The sequence below is a fragment of the Gymnogyps californianus genome, chromosome 7 (assembly GCF_018139145.2).
Source record: "Gymnogyps californianus isolate 813 chromosome 7, ASM1813914v2, whole genome shotgun sequence".
Lineage (NCBI taxonomy): Eukaryota > Metazoa > Chordata > Aves > Accipitriformes > Cathartidae > Gymnogyps > Gymnogyps californianus.
Genome location: NC_059477.1, coordinates 26,663,655 through 26,681,685, shown reverse-complemented (window position 1 = coordinate 26,681,685; position 18,031 = coordinate 26,663,655). Strand labels below are relative to the sequence as shown.

At 64.1% G+C, this 18,031-nt stretch overlaps 1 protein-coding gene across 1 annotated transcript in view; it reads right to left on the bottom strand.

Moving 5' to 3' along the window:
- The window catches only part of TNS1 (tensin 1), a 44,606-nt gene extending 34,335 nt beyond the window's left edge, over positions 1 to 10,271 (bottom strand). The window contains exons 1-12 of the mRNA XM_050899709.1: positions 10,236 to 10,271; positions 5,166 to 5,215; positions 4,663 to 4,834; positions 4,248 to 4,298; positions 3,607 to 3,729; positions 3,242 to 3,306; positions 3,043 to 3,126; positions 2,819 to 2,931; positions 2,122 to 2,182; positions 807 to 882; positions 540 to 669; positions 98 to 163 (exon numbers count right to left, since the gene is read on the bottom strand). Coding sequence (XP_050755666.1) covers positions 98 to 163; positions 540 to 669; positions 807 to 882; positions 2,122 to 2,182; positions 2,819 to 2,931; positions 3,043 to 3,126; positions 3,242 to 3,306; positions 3,607 to 3,729; positions 4,248 to 4,298; positions 4,663 to 4,830 — 937 coding nt within the window. The 5' untranslated portion in view covers positions 4,831 to 4,834; positions 5,166 to 5,215; positions 10,236 to 10,271. The remainder of the gene's footprint in view (positions 1 to 97; positions 164 to 539; positions 670 to 806; positions 883 to 2,121; positions 2,183 to 2,818; positions 2,932 to 3,042; positions 3,127 to 3,241; positions 3,307 to 3,606; positions 3,730 to 4,247; positions 4,299 to 4,662; positions 4,835 to 5,165; positions 5,216 to 10,235) is intronic.
- Positions 10,272 to 18,031: the final 7,760 nt, after the last annotated feature.

Here is an 18,031-nt window from a genome sequence, read left to right as displayed (position 1 = left end):
GGGGAGGTTGCAAGGGAGGCAGCAGGGGATAGAGATGGGGAGTGGGAAAGGAGCCAGCATCCAGCTCCCAACTCCCACGGCAGTGAGCCAGCCATACCTTGGATCTTCTCGGGGCCGTAGGAGAACACGAACTCCACCTTCCCGTACTCAGGGAAGCGGTCATCTGGCAGGGAGAGAGCAGAGCAAAGGGACCATCTCCATCCATCCCTCCAATGGCACCCAGACGGCCACCCCAAACAGGCCCACAGGCCAGCTCAAGGCCAGGAGCTGGTAGGGGATATCCTGGCATGGGGCAGTGCATCTCAGCCCCCAAAACAACCCTGAGGCAGCCCCTCCGCATCGGTACTGTTTTTGGCAATGAAGGGGATGAGGCTGCCACCAGTCCCCAAGCAGCACTGCACCCTGCGGATGGAGAAGGGGTGCCCTGCTTCGTCAGGGACGGATTTGGGGTGGGTGCCCAGACGTCCCCGTGATGGGAGCAGCATCAGAGGGGCAGGAGGAGGAGGGAGTTTGGAGTGGGGAGGTGCCAGGGCAGTTACCTCTGAACGCCTCATCCAGGTCCTCCTTGCCAAAGACGACGTCGAGGTCGTGCACGGCGCACGTGTGGAACTGCACGCGGAAAATCACGTCACGGGTCGGGCTGCGAAACTTCTTGTGGTAACACTTCAGCTGCGGAGGGGAGTGGGCACGGGCCATCAGGACGAGCCCCCGGAGCTAGGCAAGGGGGAACCAGGGGTCCCGAGGCACGAGGACCACCCGGTCCCCCAGCTGCTCCCTGTCAGGGGGGCTGAGCCGAGGCTCCTTACCAAGATATCGCCCTTGAGGAGCAAGCCAGGCTCGATGGTGATGCAGATGCCCGTCTGGCTGTCTCCTTGCACGTTGCTGCAGAGAGGGACAGCGGGAGGACATGAGCTGCAGTGCAGAGCCCCCCCCGAGCTCCCAGCGCCACCTCAACCAGCCCCTTCCACCCAAACCCAGCCAGGAAAGGTGCAAAGCACAGAGCTGGCCCACTCGGTGACAGAGGAGGGTCCCATCCCCCACCCCAAGGGGCACCCATTCCCAGGGGGAGGAGGACAGGAAGGCAAAACTGAGGCACAGCTCAACGAGAGTGCTAAAAACCCTGAGTGCGAGGGTTTGACCAGGGCCCGAGTGCTGAGGCCGGGCTATCAGCCATCCGCCCGGCTCCCACAGGTCGAGCAGGGCACAGGACGTGGAGGGAGAGCTCCCGGGGAAGGCTCCCCTCCCTGCCGCAGTTTCCCTGCCGGAAGCCCTCCCTTCCCCAGGGAGCCGAGGGGCTGCCTCCGGGCGGTGGCGTCGGCAGCGGGGGACGAGGGAAGAAGGGAATTGGATTTCACAGGCAAGATAAACCTGGAGTTTATTATCGGCGTCCCATAAACAGTCTATTAAAAGCTGAAAGGCGAGGCTGGGATGGCAGTAAATCTCGGCTAACGGGGACGCCCGGCTGCGGGGAAGGGAGATCCCAGTCGAGGGGGGTGAGATGGGAACACTCCCGAGGTGAGGGGCTCTGCTCCCTCCAGGGGGCCAGGAGCTGGGAGTCCCAGGGATGGGATGTGTCCCTGGCAGAGCATCTGGGTGGCTGGAGAAATCGGCTCCTGCTTTGCCTTTGCAAGCGCCCGCTCCCAAGAGCAGCGTCAGAAAACGGTGTCAGGATAAAGCATGGGGAGGTTAAAAAAGGGGGAAACTCTTTTTTGGGAGAAAGAAAGAGGGCTTTTAGGACTAATCCGGGCAGGAGGAGCAGCTCTTTGGGCAGGGAGAGGAGAAACGCCTCCATCTCCCAGGGAGATGTCCCCATCCCTGTCCCTGGTCCCTGTGGGGACACCCAGCCAGCCCCAGGCTCTGCGCAGCCCCGGGCTCCCTCTGCTGATACACAGAGTCACTACAGCCCTCCCAGCAGAAGGGCCCAGTATGGCCCAGTATAGCCAGTTACCACCTCCAAGGAAAAGAAAGCCCCTTTTTTTCAGTTCCCTGGACCCCAAACAGACTAAGCACAGGGTATCAGACCGCTGGGGACTTGGCCTTGACCCTCTCCATCTCCCCCCGCTTGCCAAGCCCCCTGTGCCGGAGAGGAGGGAAGCCCCACAGTGAGGAGATGATAGTTACTAGATCCCCGAGGTGTAGACGGGCTGCATGGCCTGGTAGATTTTCAGGAACGGCCGACAACCTGGAAGACATCAAGGCAGGGAGAGAAGGCGTGCTGCTGTTAGCCGGCAGGGCGGAGGGGCCGGGGCAGGGATTAGTCATGGGGGAGAAATCCAAACAGGGAGGGAGCCAAGGCAAACAGCCGCTCCCCGCCCCGGCCAGCCTGCACCGACCATGGGCAACATCTGGGATGGGCAGAAAGGGATGCTCCGGATGGGGTGGGAAAGGGGGAAAGCCTCTACGGCCCAGTTTGGGTCCTGTAGGAGCTGGGGCAAGCGCTGGGCTAGGGATGGAGGTGGGATGATGGTCTCAGAGAGAGGGACCGCTTCTGGGTACTGGCACCGGGCGTGGTGCTACATCCCAAACCCCAACCTCAGTCTGGTGCCATCCTCCAAAAAGCCATCAGAAAAGCCTTGTCACCCCACAGCTCAGGTTAGTGCCCAGCCCCGGGAGCCCTGCACAGGGGGGGCACCCCCTGAGAACATCTCTGTGGGAAAAGGGTAGCACCCTGCTACAGTGAACAGTCACGAAGAGGGAACAGTCCCTGAGAGGGAAAGGAAAATTCAAATTGTGGAGGAAATTGTGAAAAATATCCCCCATGGACAGCAAGCCTGGCCAGGCAGTGTGAGGCGGTGGTGTGTGCATGGGGGGCACCTACCGCCTTTCGACTCGAAGTTGGGGATGCCATGCATGATGACGTGGTGGAGGAAGAGGGGCTTGTTGTTCATCTTGATGCTGCCGGACAGGAGCCCGCTGAAGTAATGGATGTACCTAAAGCGGGGACAGGCAGCTCAGGGGCAGGACTCACAGCGGAGCACCTGCCTTGGCCCCCCGGCACCCAACCACCCTGGCCACGGGGGCAAAATGCATGCCAGGACACACCTCTTCTGGGATGGCTGTCCCACTGGCACCACCTTGTCCTCATAGAAGCGCTTCATGGCAAACCTGTCCAGAGCCTGGTCAGCGCTGCGGGGACGAAATGGTAGATGAGGTTGAAGGAAAGCATCAGCACCGGCATCCTGGCACTGCCGGGATGGAGGTCAGCAGTGGGCCCCACCCCGGGACGGCGTGTCCCTCTCACCTGGCCGAGATGTTGCTGTAGTGCATGTAGGCAGCCACCACCACCCCCAGCCGGCCACGGTTCCCCTGCAGGCACACAGCAGAAGGGGTGTCACGGGGGCAGCGGTGCCTGCGAGCACCCAGGCACAGCTGCCCCGCACGTGGGCATGCACACACTGGTCCCTACACACATGCACCAACCCACACGCACACCCCAACCCTTATAGACACACACCAGTGCACACGTGTGCCGACACCTACACACGCCCCCAGCCACAAACCACCACGTTCCCTGCACCCCTTAGCCACTGAGGCTGCTCAGCCCCATCCCTGCAGCCCCCCGCCCCCTCCAGAGCCCCATCACTGTGGAGGCAGGGTCCGACCCACCTTGTTGTGCAGCACCACCACGTTGTGTGCCGCCGCATTGAGCCACGTGTCCATGGCTTTGCAAATGCTGCAGATCTTCTCCAGCGCTGGGGTGTGCAGGTCGGGCCACCCAAAATCCAGCACCTGGGTGGGGGGCAGGGACAGCCAGGGGTCACATCCACGCCAGGCTCTGCCCCCTCTGCAGTCCCCAGCCTGCTGGCGTTCAAAGCCCAGGGCACGTACCCGGGGGGGCACCACCGCCTTGCCCTGACGTGCCCCTCCCAGCCTCTCCCCAACCCTGCACCCCACTGCCCAGACCTCTGCCCTGGGGGAGCCATCGGGGTCCGAGATCTCAGCCCCTCTCTGGGTCACTCAGCTCAGCTGCCCAGGGCTCCCCCACGTTCACAGGGACGGGGACAATGCCTTAGGGAGGTCTCCAAGAGGCCCCAACAGCCAGGTTTGGGCTAGGGACGGGGTGGGGGGGTTAAGCTGAGACCCCACAAACTCCTTGGGAAGTCTCAGTGCTTTCCCTCCCCTGCTCCTCCACCAGCTGGATGGGATAGAAAGGGTGGCCGCTCCTCCCCCAAATAGCTTGCAGTGGGGAGCTGGTCCCACAGACAGCCCTGCCCCGAGCCCCTCTGCTCCCCACAGCTGCAACCCACCTTGGGGTGAAGTTTGCTGATGTCATGTCTCCGCTCAGAGAGGTTGAAAAGCTTCAGGGAAGAGGAAAGACAGAGTGAGGGGACACCTTCCTGCCTCGCTGCCACCCCCCACCTCTTCCTCAGTTCAAAGCTTCCCCAAATCCCCCCGTGAGAGGCCTTCCCAAACACATTAACCTGAGTAACACCTTGCCACAGGACAACGCAACAGCCAAAAACTCCCAGGGGGTCTAAAAGGGACTGGAAAGCTTCAAGGCAGGAAAAAATCCATCTGTCTCGGTGCAAAAACGCCCCTCATGAAAGTCAAGCCCAGCCAGAGGCAAGGATGCAGCACCCATCCCCTGCAGCACCCCATCCCCAGGACCTGAGCACCCCAGCCCCTTCCCCAGCCTGGAGGGGACCCAGCCATTTCCCTCACCACATAGTTGTCTCCATGCTTGGACTTCAGCATGTGGGCCACCTCACGGAGGTTGCTACAGAAGCTCTGCTCCTCGGCCGTGCTGGGGTAGGAGACGGCTATGATCCTCTCCGTGATGTACACCAGGTCCAGCTCACAGCTGCTCTCCATGGCTGTGGTCAGGCTCATGCTCCTGGGTGAGGGAGGGGACCGCTGTCACGACACAGCATGGGGAGGGGACGCGGTGACCCTTCCCCACACTGCACAGCCCCTGGGGTTAAGCGAGACAGGTTGGAACACGTGGGGATGCAGCAGCAGGGCTGCCCACAGCCTTTCCCCTGCTCCCAGCCCTGTTGGGTTGTCCTGGGGACCCCAGGTTGGGGATGGTGGGTCATAACCCCCGCGTCTTCTCCATGGGGAGCATCTCCCAGCTCTAGCACATCTGGAGAAGCAAAGTGTTGGCGGGGGGGCGAGGCTCAGGCAGGGCAGAGATGGTCCCCAGCAGGGGAAACTGAGACACCTACCTGGACGTTTTGCGGCGTGACTGCCCGCTCCTGGGGGATTTTGTGGCATCCTAAAGAACCAGAGAGGAAAAGCAAGTTACTGCCCTGACTCAGCCCACAGCCAGCACAGGGGTCCTGCAAGAGCCAGGTGTGATGGTGCTGCCAGAGCATCCCACCCCTGCCACACTGCACTGCGCACCATAACACCCCCAAAATATCGCTGTCTCCAAATCCCACCCACTAAGCATCCCAGTGGCACCAAAGACCTCGACAGCACCATCGTCCCCCCACCACGGCCACAAGCAAAACCCAGCTCTCGCAACCCCAGCACAGCTGGGACCAGCCACCACGGGCACTGCGGGGCCGGTCCCTCGGCACAGGGTCCCAGAGGATCTTTGAGGAGGATGCTGTGGGTGGGGGGACAGTCTCAGGCATGTCACAAGTCCCGCCGATCTCAGCCAGGCTCCAGGCACACACCTGGCAGGACAGAGTGGCTTTGGCCCTGCCCAGTGCAGGGGCAGGTTCGCTGCCTAAGTGGCGGCGAGGAGCCAGCCAGGCACGACAGTTTGCTTTGGCCCCGGCTCCACAGAGCCGAACGCAGGGAGGAAATGTTTGAGCTCTCGGAGCAGGAAACTTCTATTTATGCATGTTCTCCGGCCTCAAGAATTTCATCTGCAGCCCGTTTGCTCGGTGACTTCATGACCTCAGCCGAAAAACAAAGCAGGGTTTCCAAAAAAAAACCGCTAAGGAAAAACACACTCACACCTCATTAGTTTTAGTATCTCCAGCTAATAAGCAAGAGTCATTTAAAGACTCATCTCGCGCACGCAGCACGTCTCGAGCCCCCGGAAGGATCCAGAAACAAGAGATGCGCCCCGCAGCCAGCTCCTGGGATGCCTCTTTTGTCCGCGGAGCTGTGGGACCTGCTGCCACCCTCCTCAGGGCTGCGGCATCCCGCAACCGGCACACCGGAGGTGACGGGACGAGGTGGGAGAGGTTTCCCCGATGCCCTTCACCCACCGTCTCCCACCCAGCGCGGTCCCAGGGCTGCTCCCGTGGGCAGCCGGCGTCACCCTCCATCGGCCTCGCGTCCCCCTTTCAAGGTCAGGCTGCCTGGCGGAGCAGAGCCGGGCTCGGCAGCCCACGGGGCCCGGGGAGAACGGTCTCCCCTCCCAGCCAAAGCTGCTCCAGAAGGCGGCAGCCCCACCAGAGTGCCCAGGGGTGCTCGGGCAACAGTGATGATCCCCCCCACAGGTTCTCTTCAGGGTGCCCCAAATTGCCTGCTCACCCCAGAAACCCTCCAGCATCCCTGGGGACAAAGAAGGAGTTAAAAGGCAGCAAAAAGAGAGGTAAAACCTTTCCTGGGCAGAGCCAGGGTGTGTGGAGCAAGCTTGAACCTGAGCGTGGGCTCGTCCCTGCGTCACCCGCTGGTGACCGGGATGGGATCCCCACTGCGGGCTCTGCTCTGCCCCAGACCTTCATAGCAGGAGGCGTCTGGGGTCCCCCACCCGCACTCGCCAGCCAGGGGAGCCCCATCAGCCCCTGTCACCCCACCCAGCTGCAGCAGCCTCCCAAACCGCAGCCTTGCCCGACGGAGGAGCTGACATGGGACAACCGGGACTTGCCCCCCTCTCCCGCCTCGGGAAACTGAGGCACCGGAGGGTGAGCGAGGCAGGCATGCCAGAGCCCCTCTCCCTCTCCATACCTTGACAGCGGTGAGACCCTTGCTAATCCATTTCCATGGCATGGTGGCTCGGCTCCCGGCACCCTCCTGGCCCAGCAGAGCGGGTGCCCACGGCCAGGGCCCTCCAGCATCCCCCACCCTGGCCGGAGCCCCCCAGCTCTGCCCTGCTCCCCCCCAATCTAACCGCAGCCGCACTGCCTTCTCTGCTGCCAGCCTCTGCACGAGGAAGAGTCAGCCCGCGATCAGCTGATAGGAGCAAGCGCTCGTGTTATTAAACACTCCTACCCGCTGCTGGGCTGGGAGACCCTGCAAAGGTCCCCTCTAGAGCAGAGACCCCAGCCAAGCCAGTATGTCCCAGTCCAGCCCAGCACAGGACAGGCTGGTCCCAGTCACGTTGGGTTGAAGACCCCCCTGCCAGCCCCATTGAGCATCCGCCTAGCAGCCCCAGGCTGGCTCGGCATGTTCCCAGGTTCTGGGCAGCATCCAAAACCCGTAGGTTCCTTCTGCCTGGAAAGGGTGATGTGAGGCATGAGAAAGGCTGCAGAAATACCAGGAAACTTCCCTAAAGGAGAGCAAAGCCATCAAACGGGGCTCCTGACTGTCCTGCTGGATTTTTCCAGCTGTGGATGCTCTTTCTCCAGTTCTCCAGGATTTAGAAACACACCTTGGACAACCAAAGGGATGGGGCAAAGCTAGCTCCCAGGTGAGGAAGGCTTTCACCCTCTTCCTCATGGGAACTGCTCTGCCTCCATCCCTCAGATCCCAGCCCCAGCACGCAGGGAGGCCGGCGAGCTGGCTGCGGGCAGGGGGAAGCCGTCCGCGTTGATTTTGGCAGGGCGTTTGTCTACACTGTCTTAGCAATTTCATGTCCACAGATTAAATAACATATCCCCGGCTCTGGGACAGGAAAGCCAGCTCTGCAGCAAAAGCCCTGGCCCCGCCTCTGCTGGGCTCCACCACCGCCTCTGCCACCGACCCCGGGCACCTCACTTGGCCTTTGGCGTGGCCATCATCACTTTGGCTGGCAGGGAGAGAGGGCTGGGGGGTCCCAGGGATGTTGGGGGACCATGGGGGCATCCCAGGCTGAGAGATTTTGGCTGTGGGGGGTGCTTGCAGCAATGGGACAGGCACAAGTGACCCCCCGGGAGGTCTCGACGCAGAGATCAGACTCCACGACTGGTAGCACTTACCAGGGCATCTACCTGCTTCGTGATGCTCTCCCCTGGGGATGGCTGCAGGCAGGCAGGAGGAAGGGGAGGGTGAGAAAAAGGCAAGCAAGAGAGGAGAGAGAGATTGAGAGAGAGACACGCACACAGAGCGGGGGCCGGGGTCAGAAGTTCCCCCCTGGCTACTTCTGGCCCTTCCTAGGAAATGCGCCACGGTCCCGTTTCCTTCCCTGCCCGCCAACATGTCCGCTCTTCCTAAAGGTCGGGAATCCCTCGAAACCCAAGCAGGGAGCCGGGGCGATGCTCAGGTAGCGAGGGCGCTGCCGTCCTGCCTCCCGGCAGCCGCCCCCCACGCTGGACCGCTGTCATGGATGGAGAGTGCTCGGCCGAACCCTGCGCCCGCTCCATGGCGGGCACCCGGTGCCCCCCACACCTCCGGGATCCCATCCGGATCCTCCATGGACAGACTCCACAGCCAGGAGGTAAACAACGGGGCGAGCCTGGTGCAGCCCCACACCCAGCCTGGCTGCTGGCCACCGGCAGGCCCAGCTCTCGAAGACAAACTCAGCCCCACGGGGCTGGCAAAGGACCCCAGCGGGAGCAGAGTGGGGGTCTGAGATGCTCAAAAAAGGGGCAAATTTGGTGACACACCACTGGAGTCCACAGAGAGCTTTGAAATGGGGCTGGGGACAGGAATTTACTTCCCAGGGTAGGGGAGAGTGTCTGGAACCCAAATATAGGGAGCAGGGGACAGATACCTCTGCCTGGGGACAGCTGTTTGGGGTGCCTGGGGGTGGCGCAGCAAAGGGACCCAGGTGGGTGGCTCCTGGGGGTCTTGGGACCAGGGGGACGGAGGGGACCCCCGAGAACATGCTGCTCCGGTCCTGGCAGTGGGGCCGGGGCTGCCATTTCCAGGCATGGGACGGGGCAAACCCCTTTCGATTTCCTCCCGAAGCCACAGTAACGGTCCCACCTCAAAGCCAACATGTTTTTGCTGGTGATAAGTGCCCGAGGAGGCTGTCAGGGGCGGGGGGTGCAGGCAGAGATTAAACCCGGGGCAGATAACCACCACGGGGCCCCGGGGCAGGCAGTACGCTCTGCTCCCACCCCATCCCCTTGCTCGCTTGGGCTCATGCGCTGCCCTCATGAGCTCACAGGGGGCCATCCCCTAAACCCACTTTTCAGGTTAGACCCCTGCCCGGCTACAGGGTGCCCAGCCCAGGGCCCCGTGCAGGGCACGGCCACCCCAGCACTACCAGGCTGCCGAGCCCGGAGCTGAAACCCTGCCAGGGCCTCCTCTCCCCAGCGCCTGCCCCAGCAAGCCTTGGCACACATCCGGAGCAGGAAGGAAGGGCAGCCGCGCCAGCCCCAGGCAATGCCAGCCTCCCCGCCACCACGTGCCCTCTCTGCCCGCCACCACGGGCACAGCCGGGCTGGGGACGGGGCAGGGGGGTTGCTCTGCCGGCAAGATACATGCCACGCTTCCCAAACCTCTGCCCCGGGCATGGTCCTGCTCCCGGCACCATCCCGGTGCCCTGCCATCCCCGGAGCCCTGCCATGGCCCGGACCAGTGTGGTAAGGGAGCATGGCTGCCCACCCAGCGCCCCCGCGTCTGTCCTCCCCAGGACAGGGTGAAGGGAGATGGGGCGCCCAGCTGTTTTCCTGGTGTCCGGAGAGGACAGGGTGGGAATGGCTGTGCATCGCCTTGGCCCCAGCTGCTCATTAAAGGTCCCCAAGAGGGACAAAAGCAGAGGGTGACAATAACAAGGGCTGCACACGCACGGCCTTGGGCGCCCCGAGCCAAAGGCACATCTGGTACAGCCATCTCCGGGAGTGCAAGAAACCGCCCTGGCTCTGGCCAGGGAGGGGAGGCCCTCGGCGCCAGGGGACCCTAGAGCCCAGGCTGGTCACGTCCCATCTGCCTGTCCCTCCCAGCAACCCTGTAAGCCCCTCTTCCCCAAAAGCTCCAGCTCCAGGAGTCCTGTGATGGCTGGGCTGCCCCAACTCATGCTGCTGACATGGGATGCCCTGCAGCCAGCAATGCTGGGGGGCACAGCACTGAAATGGGGGGATGCCATTACCTCCAGCACAGGAGCTCTGTGGTTTTGGAGGTGGGGGACTCACACCCTGAAGCCCCCAGGCAAAGAAAGCCCCACACCCAGTGCAGAACAGGGTGTCCCATCCCACTCAGCATCCCCAGAGCCCTGCCTGTCACCCATGGCTTCAGGGGGGTTCGCTTACCGGCTCATAGTTGACAGCGGGGGAGCAGGGGGTCACAGCCTGCAAGGAAGCAGAAAGAGGGACAGGATTAGTCCCTGCAGCCCCCAGCCCAGCATGGGGCATGGGAAGGGGCTGGGCTGCACCATCCACCCCCCCGTCTCAAGCAAACCCAGCACCTGCCCAAGGGGGTGACAGGGACACCCGTGGCCCATGGCCCCGCCGCCCTGGGCAGGAGCACAGGCAGCGTCCCAAGCTCAAGGCTGGGCTCCCCACTAACAGGAGCAGGCTCGGGGCCACAGCGGTGGTGCCATTCGTCCTCGGCCAGGGAGCTCGGGCAGCCCCAGCCCCGGGCGGGCACAGCAGGGCACGGCACGGCTGCCTGATGCCAAGAGCAGCTCCTGGAACAAACCCCAGCCCAGCCTCGTGAGCGCTCCTGCAGCCGCCAGCTGAACAGCCCGGCTATTGTTACCTTAATTACCAGCGGCAATTACTGACAATTAACCTTGGGTTTTGCGTGCACCCCAGTCCGCCGGGAAGCAGCGGCACGCCAGAGTGGGAGAGGCAGCGCCTTGTTTGTTGGTGCTGGGGGCAGCGGGAACAGCCGCTCCAGTCCTGCGTTGGCCCGGAGATGCCAGTGGTAGCAGGAGGGTGTGATTCAGGGTGCTTTGTCCCCTCCAAACCCCGCCATGTGTCCCCAGGAGTGGTGACCCCCCTGCCCCATCCCAGGATCGAGCCAACGTGCCAAACACCACTCAGGGGCTGGTCCCCCACCATGGCGGCATGGGGATCCCCCGCACCCCACTCAGCTTCCCCCGTCCTGGGCCATAAAAAGCAGGATTTGCCCCAAGCACCCCACTCAGAGCACCCGGATCCCACCCCATCCCCGTCGCCGCAGGGCGATGCCCAGGGCCTGCCCTATCCCCAGCTGCCAGCCTGTTCCCATCCCGCCTCCCTGTTTTCTTCAGGGGTTCCTCCTCCTCCCGCTCCCTTCCCCTGCGCATTATTATTATGATTTTATTCTAATGCAGAAACGCTTCCATAAAAGGCCCCTTTCCCTGCCCCGCGGCGCTGGCCCCGCGCCAGCCTCCCTGGAATGTTCTCCGGCAGCGAGCCGCTGCGGACGGGGCCGGCGAGGGCTGTGCCGTACCCCGCACCGTGCCCTGCACACTGCCGGGCTCTTCCCCTGGGGATGCTCCACCAAGGGTCCCTGGCGCCCACCCGGCCCTGGCTCCCGAGGCCGGTGATGGGGGGAGATGTGCAGCTCCCCCACCATGGGACACGCTGGTCCCACAGACAGGTAGGGTCCATGCCCACCCCTCCTCCGCTGTCGGCACCAGGAGGTTTGCAGGCTACGAATGCTCCTTCGGCTGGAGAAGGGAGAAAACTGGGGTGCCCGTGGTTGTATTTCCCTGCCCTAGCGGATTCTCTGATGTCTAATATGGGCTTGTGCTCACCCAGCACCGCTCCTCCCATCCACAGGAGACACCAACCCGGGCTGTATGGCACTCTCTCATCCCAGAAAGGCAGTTTTACGAGGACTGCAGGAACGTAACGCTGTTTTCAGCTTCCACCCCTCTCTCAAGTTTGGCTCAAACATGGCCCGGGTTCAAGGAGAAGAGGGAAGACCCTGCCCCAGGCAACGGACCCCTTCCTAGGGAAGCCGAGCTCCTGACGCAGGGGTGCAGGAGCATCCCTCCTGTCCCACAGGACCGGCAAGAGCATCACCCCGCACAGGACTGCGGCGACCCCCAGGACCGCCGCCACCTCCCTCCCCAGGGACCCCCGCGTGCCCCGGTGCAGGGAGGGGTGGGAAAGGCGGAGGGACCTGCACACCCCTGGTCCGGGCTTCGCCTCGCCGTGGCAGACACAGCGGCCTTTCTTCTCCCCCCCACCGGTGTTTGCATTCCTGCCGCCCGGCCCCCGCCGCCACGACCCCGCCGCCCGGCAGCCCTGCCCAGGAATGCGAGGAACGAGGCGCAGCGGGGCTGCCGCCCACCCCACCAGCCCCCCATGGCCCCCGGCCCCCCAGGTCGCAGCCCCATCCCTCCCAGCAGCCACATCCCGCGAGCCGCTGCCTTGAGACCCGGGTTTTGCCAAGCAGCAAAATCAGTTTCCCAGCGAACGAAGCCCCGCGGCCACGAGTGGTGGGGACTCTCTGATGTCTCGTAAAGGGCTGGGCACACCCTGCAGCCTTCCCCTGGAGAGCAGCGATGGGCTCGCTCGCTCACAGCCAGCTGTCACCATACCTAGAGAAACTCGATACCCTCGAGATGTCCAGAAGTAAACACCTAGCCAGCAGACCCCGGGCAGCCCCTGGCCACACCGCCCCAGAGCAGAGCAGCCCACGGGAGCCCTCCTCCACCAAACCCCACCGGCTGCAGCTCAGGGACCAGCCTCTGCACCCCAGATCCCTGCCAGGACTTCAGTACCGGTTCACAAGCACCGAGCGAGGCTGGAGGGATGTGGACATCCACCACGTATCCAGTGATGAGACACCCCAGAGCCTTCTCCATGCTGCAACCACCGCTCGCATCTCCCTCCCTCCCAAATCATTCCTCTCCCTCCTCCTCCCTCAGCAAAATAACCCCTGCAGCCGTGGAGGTGCCCAGGGGCATCGCTGGGTCCTGCTCCAGCCGGAGCATCCCTGCGAGTTATAGACCCAGCCCGTGGGATGTCAGCAGGGCTGGCAGGGGACAAACCTCCATGGAGGGGCCCTGCGATTTGGGAGCGGGCTGGGTCAGTGCAGCACTGGGCACAGGGCAGGCTGGGGGAGCACAGGGGTTCCCCCGGCCAAGTTGCCGGAGCTGGGCGAGCGCTGGCCCACAGCCCACAGCACAGCCCGCCCGGCTGCCGGTGGGCGATGCAGGCCCATCTCTGACGCATATCCCTTCCTTTGGGTGGCGGTTTTTGTTTTCCCCTTCCCCAGGAGCTCCGATAAACATTCCCGAGCCGGCCGATATCCGGGCCGGTGCTGACTCTTGCGATGCCGGGAGCAGCCGCAGCACCAGCCACCCCAGCCTTCGCGTGGACCCCAGCACACCGGAGCCGCTTCCCACAGCCAGGCACTGAGACGCCAGCAAGCCAGCCCAGCTGGTGCGGTCAGAGCCGGAGACGTGCTGTCAGAAGGGACCCCCCTGGCATCCCGGACCTCCCCCACAGCAAGCCAGCATCAGGCAGGCACAGCCCTCCTAGCCCCCCCTACCCAGAAGGGATGTGGACCCCAAAAGAGGGAGGCAAGGCACCCTACTCCCTCCAGCCCCCAGGAAGGGGTTCCCCTGCCCAAACCACCCTGCAGGCTGGAAACACGATTGCCAAAGACGATGGTGACTCAGTGGCCAGATCGGCGTCCCGTGGGACAACACTGGAGTGGCACCGATGCCAGCTCAACCCACGTCACCCCACGGGGAGCCTCATGGGATCCCACATCACCCCATGGGGGACCTCTTCCTCCCTAGCAAGGTGCCCTGAGCTTTGTGTCACCCACATCCCAGCTGGGCTGCGCATCACCTCCCCATGCACCCCACGGCTCTCTGCTCACCCCAAGACCCTGCCCCAGGCAAGGGGGGCGTCCCATGGACAGCCACAGGCCACAGCAACCCCCCAGCCGGCCCCAGAGCCCTTCCCCTGCTCGCCAGCCCCTCCAGCCCTGCCGCAGCCACCAAGCCCTGCCAAGCCCCTTCTTAGCCACAGTGTGGGGCAGAATGGGAGCCCCACTCTAGCACCCCACAGCCAAAGGCACTTTAAGGGAACAGTTTGGGGCCACCAAGTTGGGGATGTCGGGGAAGGTTTTCCCCTCTCCAGTACCCCTGTTCCCCCCTTCCCAGTGGGACCAGCCGCAGCATCCTTCCCCCCTGCCAGCCATAAGGGACTATAGGGTCCGGGCTCAGAGAGTGCCCCTCCAGCCACCCCGCTGCCCCGCACAGGGGTCAGGTCCCCCCTGCCCACACCACATGCTGCCTGCTCCTGCCCTCACATTTCTCGCAGCTCTGGCAAATCTCCTGTTTATGCAACAAGTCCCCGGCGAGAGGACGGCATGTTTCCATCCACGCCTGCTCCCCCCTCGCCCCAGCTCCACCCTACCCGGCACAGCCCCAGTGTGCGAGGCACAGGGTGGCCACGCGGAGCCCTGGCCCCCCCCAGAACGGGGGTCCCATGGAGGGGGCAGCACCCCAGCACCACACAGCCCCTCTCTGCCCCCACTAGCACTCAGGGGCTCTGCTGCTTTTCGGGTTTCTCCCCTCGGGTGGGGGCAACTGGCGGCTGTGCCGAAGGGCTGGGGAGCGGCTTGGCCAGCGGCTCCGAGTGAGTCAGGCTGGGCTTATGCCGGGGCACGGAGGTCTCACCGCTCCCAGGCTTCCTTCCGAGCATCCCCAGCCTGCCCTGCAGCTGGGCCAGGGACTGTCAACGTGCCATCCCCTCTGTGCTGGCATGCCTGGCAGCACCCGTGCCAGGGCAGAGGCCACTGGGCTGCCCTGCCCCTGCATTGCCCAAGAGATGCTAGTGGTACCCAGAGAGGATACTGCACAGCAAAGAGCCACCACTGTGCCAGGGATGTCCCCCAAGCTGGGACAGACCCCATCCCCTCTGTCTCCCCTCCGGTATGTCCCCGGAGAGCCACCCCGTGGCCCATCCCCGCCAGGAAGGCGGCAGCAGGGCCAGGACAGAGGTCACCCAGTACACCCAGCCCTGCAGATCAGGGCTGAGATACCACGCGGGACACCAGCCGCTCCACCCCGCAGCGACCCCAGGGGCCACCACCAGCACCCCAACACACCCCGGGACCCACAGCATGGCCAGGAGGGTGACGGCCCCCAAGCAGCCCATGGCTGGCCAGTCCAGCAGCCCCGGCACAGGGAGATAGGACGGGGAAGGCGATGCACAGGGAAGCTCCAAGGGGTTGCGATGGAGGCAGCAGCACCAAAATAGCCCTAGTTTCAACCCAAATAAGGGCAGGTCCCGGCTCCAGGGCGGTTTGAGCAATCGGCCCCAGGGTTGCCAAGTGCCGACTAGGGGAAGGGGGAGAAGGTAGTGTCCCTGGGCCTGTTTGAGGGAAAACAGGGGTTTTTGGGGTCAGGAGGGGGACAGAGCTGCCTCCGCACACCCAGGACAGGGGCTGGCCCTGCTCTGCCAGCGGGCGCTGGCTCGGCACGGGGCCGGCCACAGGCAGGGATGTGCTGAGCTCCAGTGCCTAAAAAGGCAACATCTGCAGGCAGCGGGTCTGGATCCGGCCCCATGGGCCAGCGCCTGCCTGGCGCCGGCCCCACAGCCCCAGCCATGCCCTCCTGCCAGCACCCACCCATGGGTGCTGCCACCCCACTGTGGGGACACCCCTCACCCCAGTCCCATGGGGACCCCACAACCAGCCTGCCCCAAGGGAGGGCATGGGGTCACTGTCCCCCTGCACCCAGCCTGCCCCAAGGGAAGGCAGAGGGGTCCCCCCAGCCCCTTATCAACCCCACGCCGGCCCCAAACCGGCCACCCGGATTGGCCAGGGAGCAGCTCCCACACCAGGGATTGGCCGGGAGCAGAGACACACTGGGATTGGCTGGGACATGGTCTGCTGCAGGGGGCCTCACCAGGATTGGTCCATGCACAGGTTCTTACATGGGATTGGTCAGTGCATGGATTCTTACATGGGATTGGGCAGCAACTGGATTCTCACCTGGGATGGGTGAGCGCCTGGATTCTCACCTGGGATTGGTCAGTGCATGGATTCTCACCTGGGATTGGGCAGCACATGGATTCTTAGACAGACTTAGTCAGTGCATAGATTCTCACACGGGATTGGTCAATACATGGATTCTGACATGGGATTGGTCAGAGCACTGATTCTCATGCAGGATTGGTCAGAGCAGTGATTCTCATGCAGGATTGGTCAGAGCAGTGATTCCAGCACAGGATTGGTCAGTGCACGGATTCTCACAGGGGACTGGTCAACAAATGGATTCTGACATGGGATTGGCTGGAGCGTGGGTGCTCACGTGGGATTGGCCAGCACACGGGCCTATAAGAAGGCAGGGTGGCTGCCTGTGCCCCATTGAGAGCCCTGTGTGGGACTCTGCCCCACAGATCCCCTTTGGCCTAGGGATCCTCTCTGCCATACTGGTGGAGCACCAGGCAAGCCCCATCCCTAGGCATAGAGACACCGACTGCAGGCTTTGGGCTGCCCCATGGCATCAGGGGCAACTGCCAGTGCCCCTGGGGCTGTGACCCACCTCCAGGGGTGGTCAAGGTGCCAAAATAAGCCCCCCTCCCCCCCCAGCACTGAGCCTGGGGGCTCCCCTCATGGGGGAAAGCCCCGAGCAGATGGAGACTGGGGTCAGTGCTGTGTCCCCACCCCATGGGACGGAGCTGAACATGCTGCAGTGAAACTGAACTGCTGAGCAGCACCCCCAAAACTGGGGTCCCCCACCTATGGTATGGGAACAGGAGGGGGAAGCAGAGATGGAGCCACTCCCCCCTGCCCAGGGGCCGTGCCGTGGGGCTGCTCTTCTCCCTGCACCCCAACACCCAGCGGGGCGGCTCTGGTGCTAATCGGGGGCTGCCGGCACCATGACGGGATGCCCCGGGGATGGGCTGCACGAGACCAGGCACGGGACAGTGGCAAAGCAAGCAAGAAGGTGGCCCAGGGCAGGGCACAGCTCTGCTCCGGCAGCCCCCCCAAAACAAGTCAGGGTGCAAACAGACCCCTCAGCTCAGGACCCCAAAAGGCGGGGGACACAGATGGGCACAGCCCCAAGGCGCAGCACCCTGCCCAGGGGGGCAGCAGCCCCGCAGGGTGGCACCAGCCCTGCCCTTCCTGAAACAGGGGCCAGCGGGATCGCTAACGGAGAGGCTTCGTTAGAGAGGGCATGGGCTGGGGGCTCGTTTTCTCCCGACCCGCTTTCCCCGGGGGTGTCACCCCCAGGGATGGCTTCAGACTCCAGGCAGGACACACGCAGCCCTCCCAGTGCCACCGCGCTGTAGGGACACGGGGTGCCCACTTGGGTGCCCCCCAGCACCCCCAAACTCGTCACACAGCAGATGCCACCCCAGCACCCTCCATGAGGACTCGGGGGGCGCAGCCCCTGCCACTCCCCCATCCCTGCCAGCTGCCCCCCAGCACCCACACCGGGGTCACCAGTCCCGCACCGGGGGCTGACCCGGATGCTGAGGGGGATCAGGCGCCCCGGGAACGGAGCAGTTCTCTTTTTTTCTTGTTTTCCCCTTAAAACCAAGAGGGCTGATGCCTCGCTCAGCCGTTTCCTCTCCCAGGAGCACAGCCCAAAAACATCTGCGCCGGGACCTGCCCTGCTGGATTTAACCCTCTGCGGGCCCGGCGGCGCCGAGGGGCCGGGGGTCCCTGCCGGGGGCGGGGGGGGGCTGGCACCCGCCGGAGCTGCCGGGCTCCTTGCCACTCATTAACCCGGGGTTTAACCATTGACGGTCCCGCGGCGGGACCGGGGACGGGGATTAACCCGTGGGCTGCCAGGGTGTCCCGGCCCAGGGGCTGCCCCTCCCGTGTCCCCTCACCCCGGGGTGACAGGCACCCGCCCGGCATCGCCCACCCGGCGGCGGGGTGGGAATGGCGTGCCGGGGGAGGACCCCGCTTTCCCGCGCAGCCCTCGCTCCCCAGGGACAGGTCCCTACGCACTTCGGAGGGGATGCAGACCCCAGTGCCTGTGTGTCCCCCTCCGGGGCACCCTGCAGGTCACCGCCCCGGCGAGGTGGGGAGGTGGGCACGGGGGGCGCGGCCCCCCCGAGCAGCTCCCAGCTCCCAGCCGGCAGCAAACCGGCCCTCACCCCCTCCCCAAATCCTCCTCCCTGCAAGCACCGCA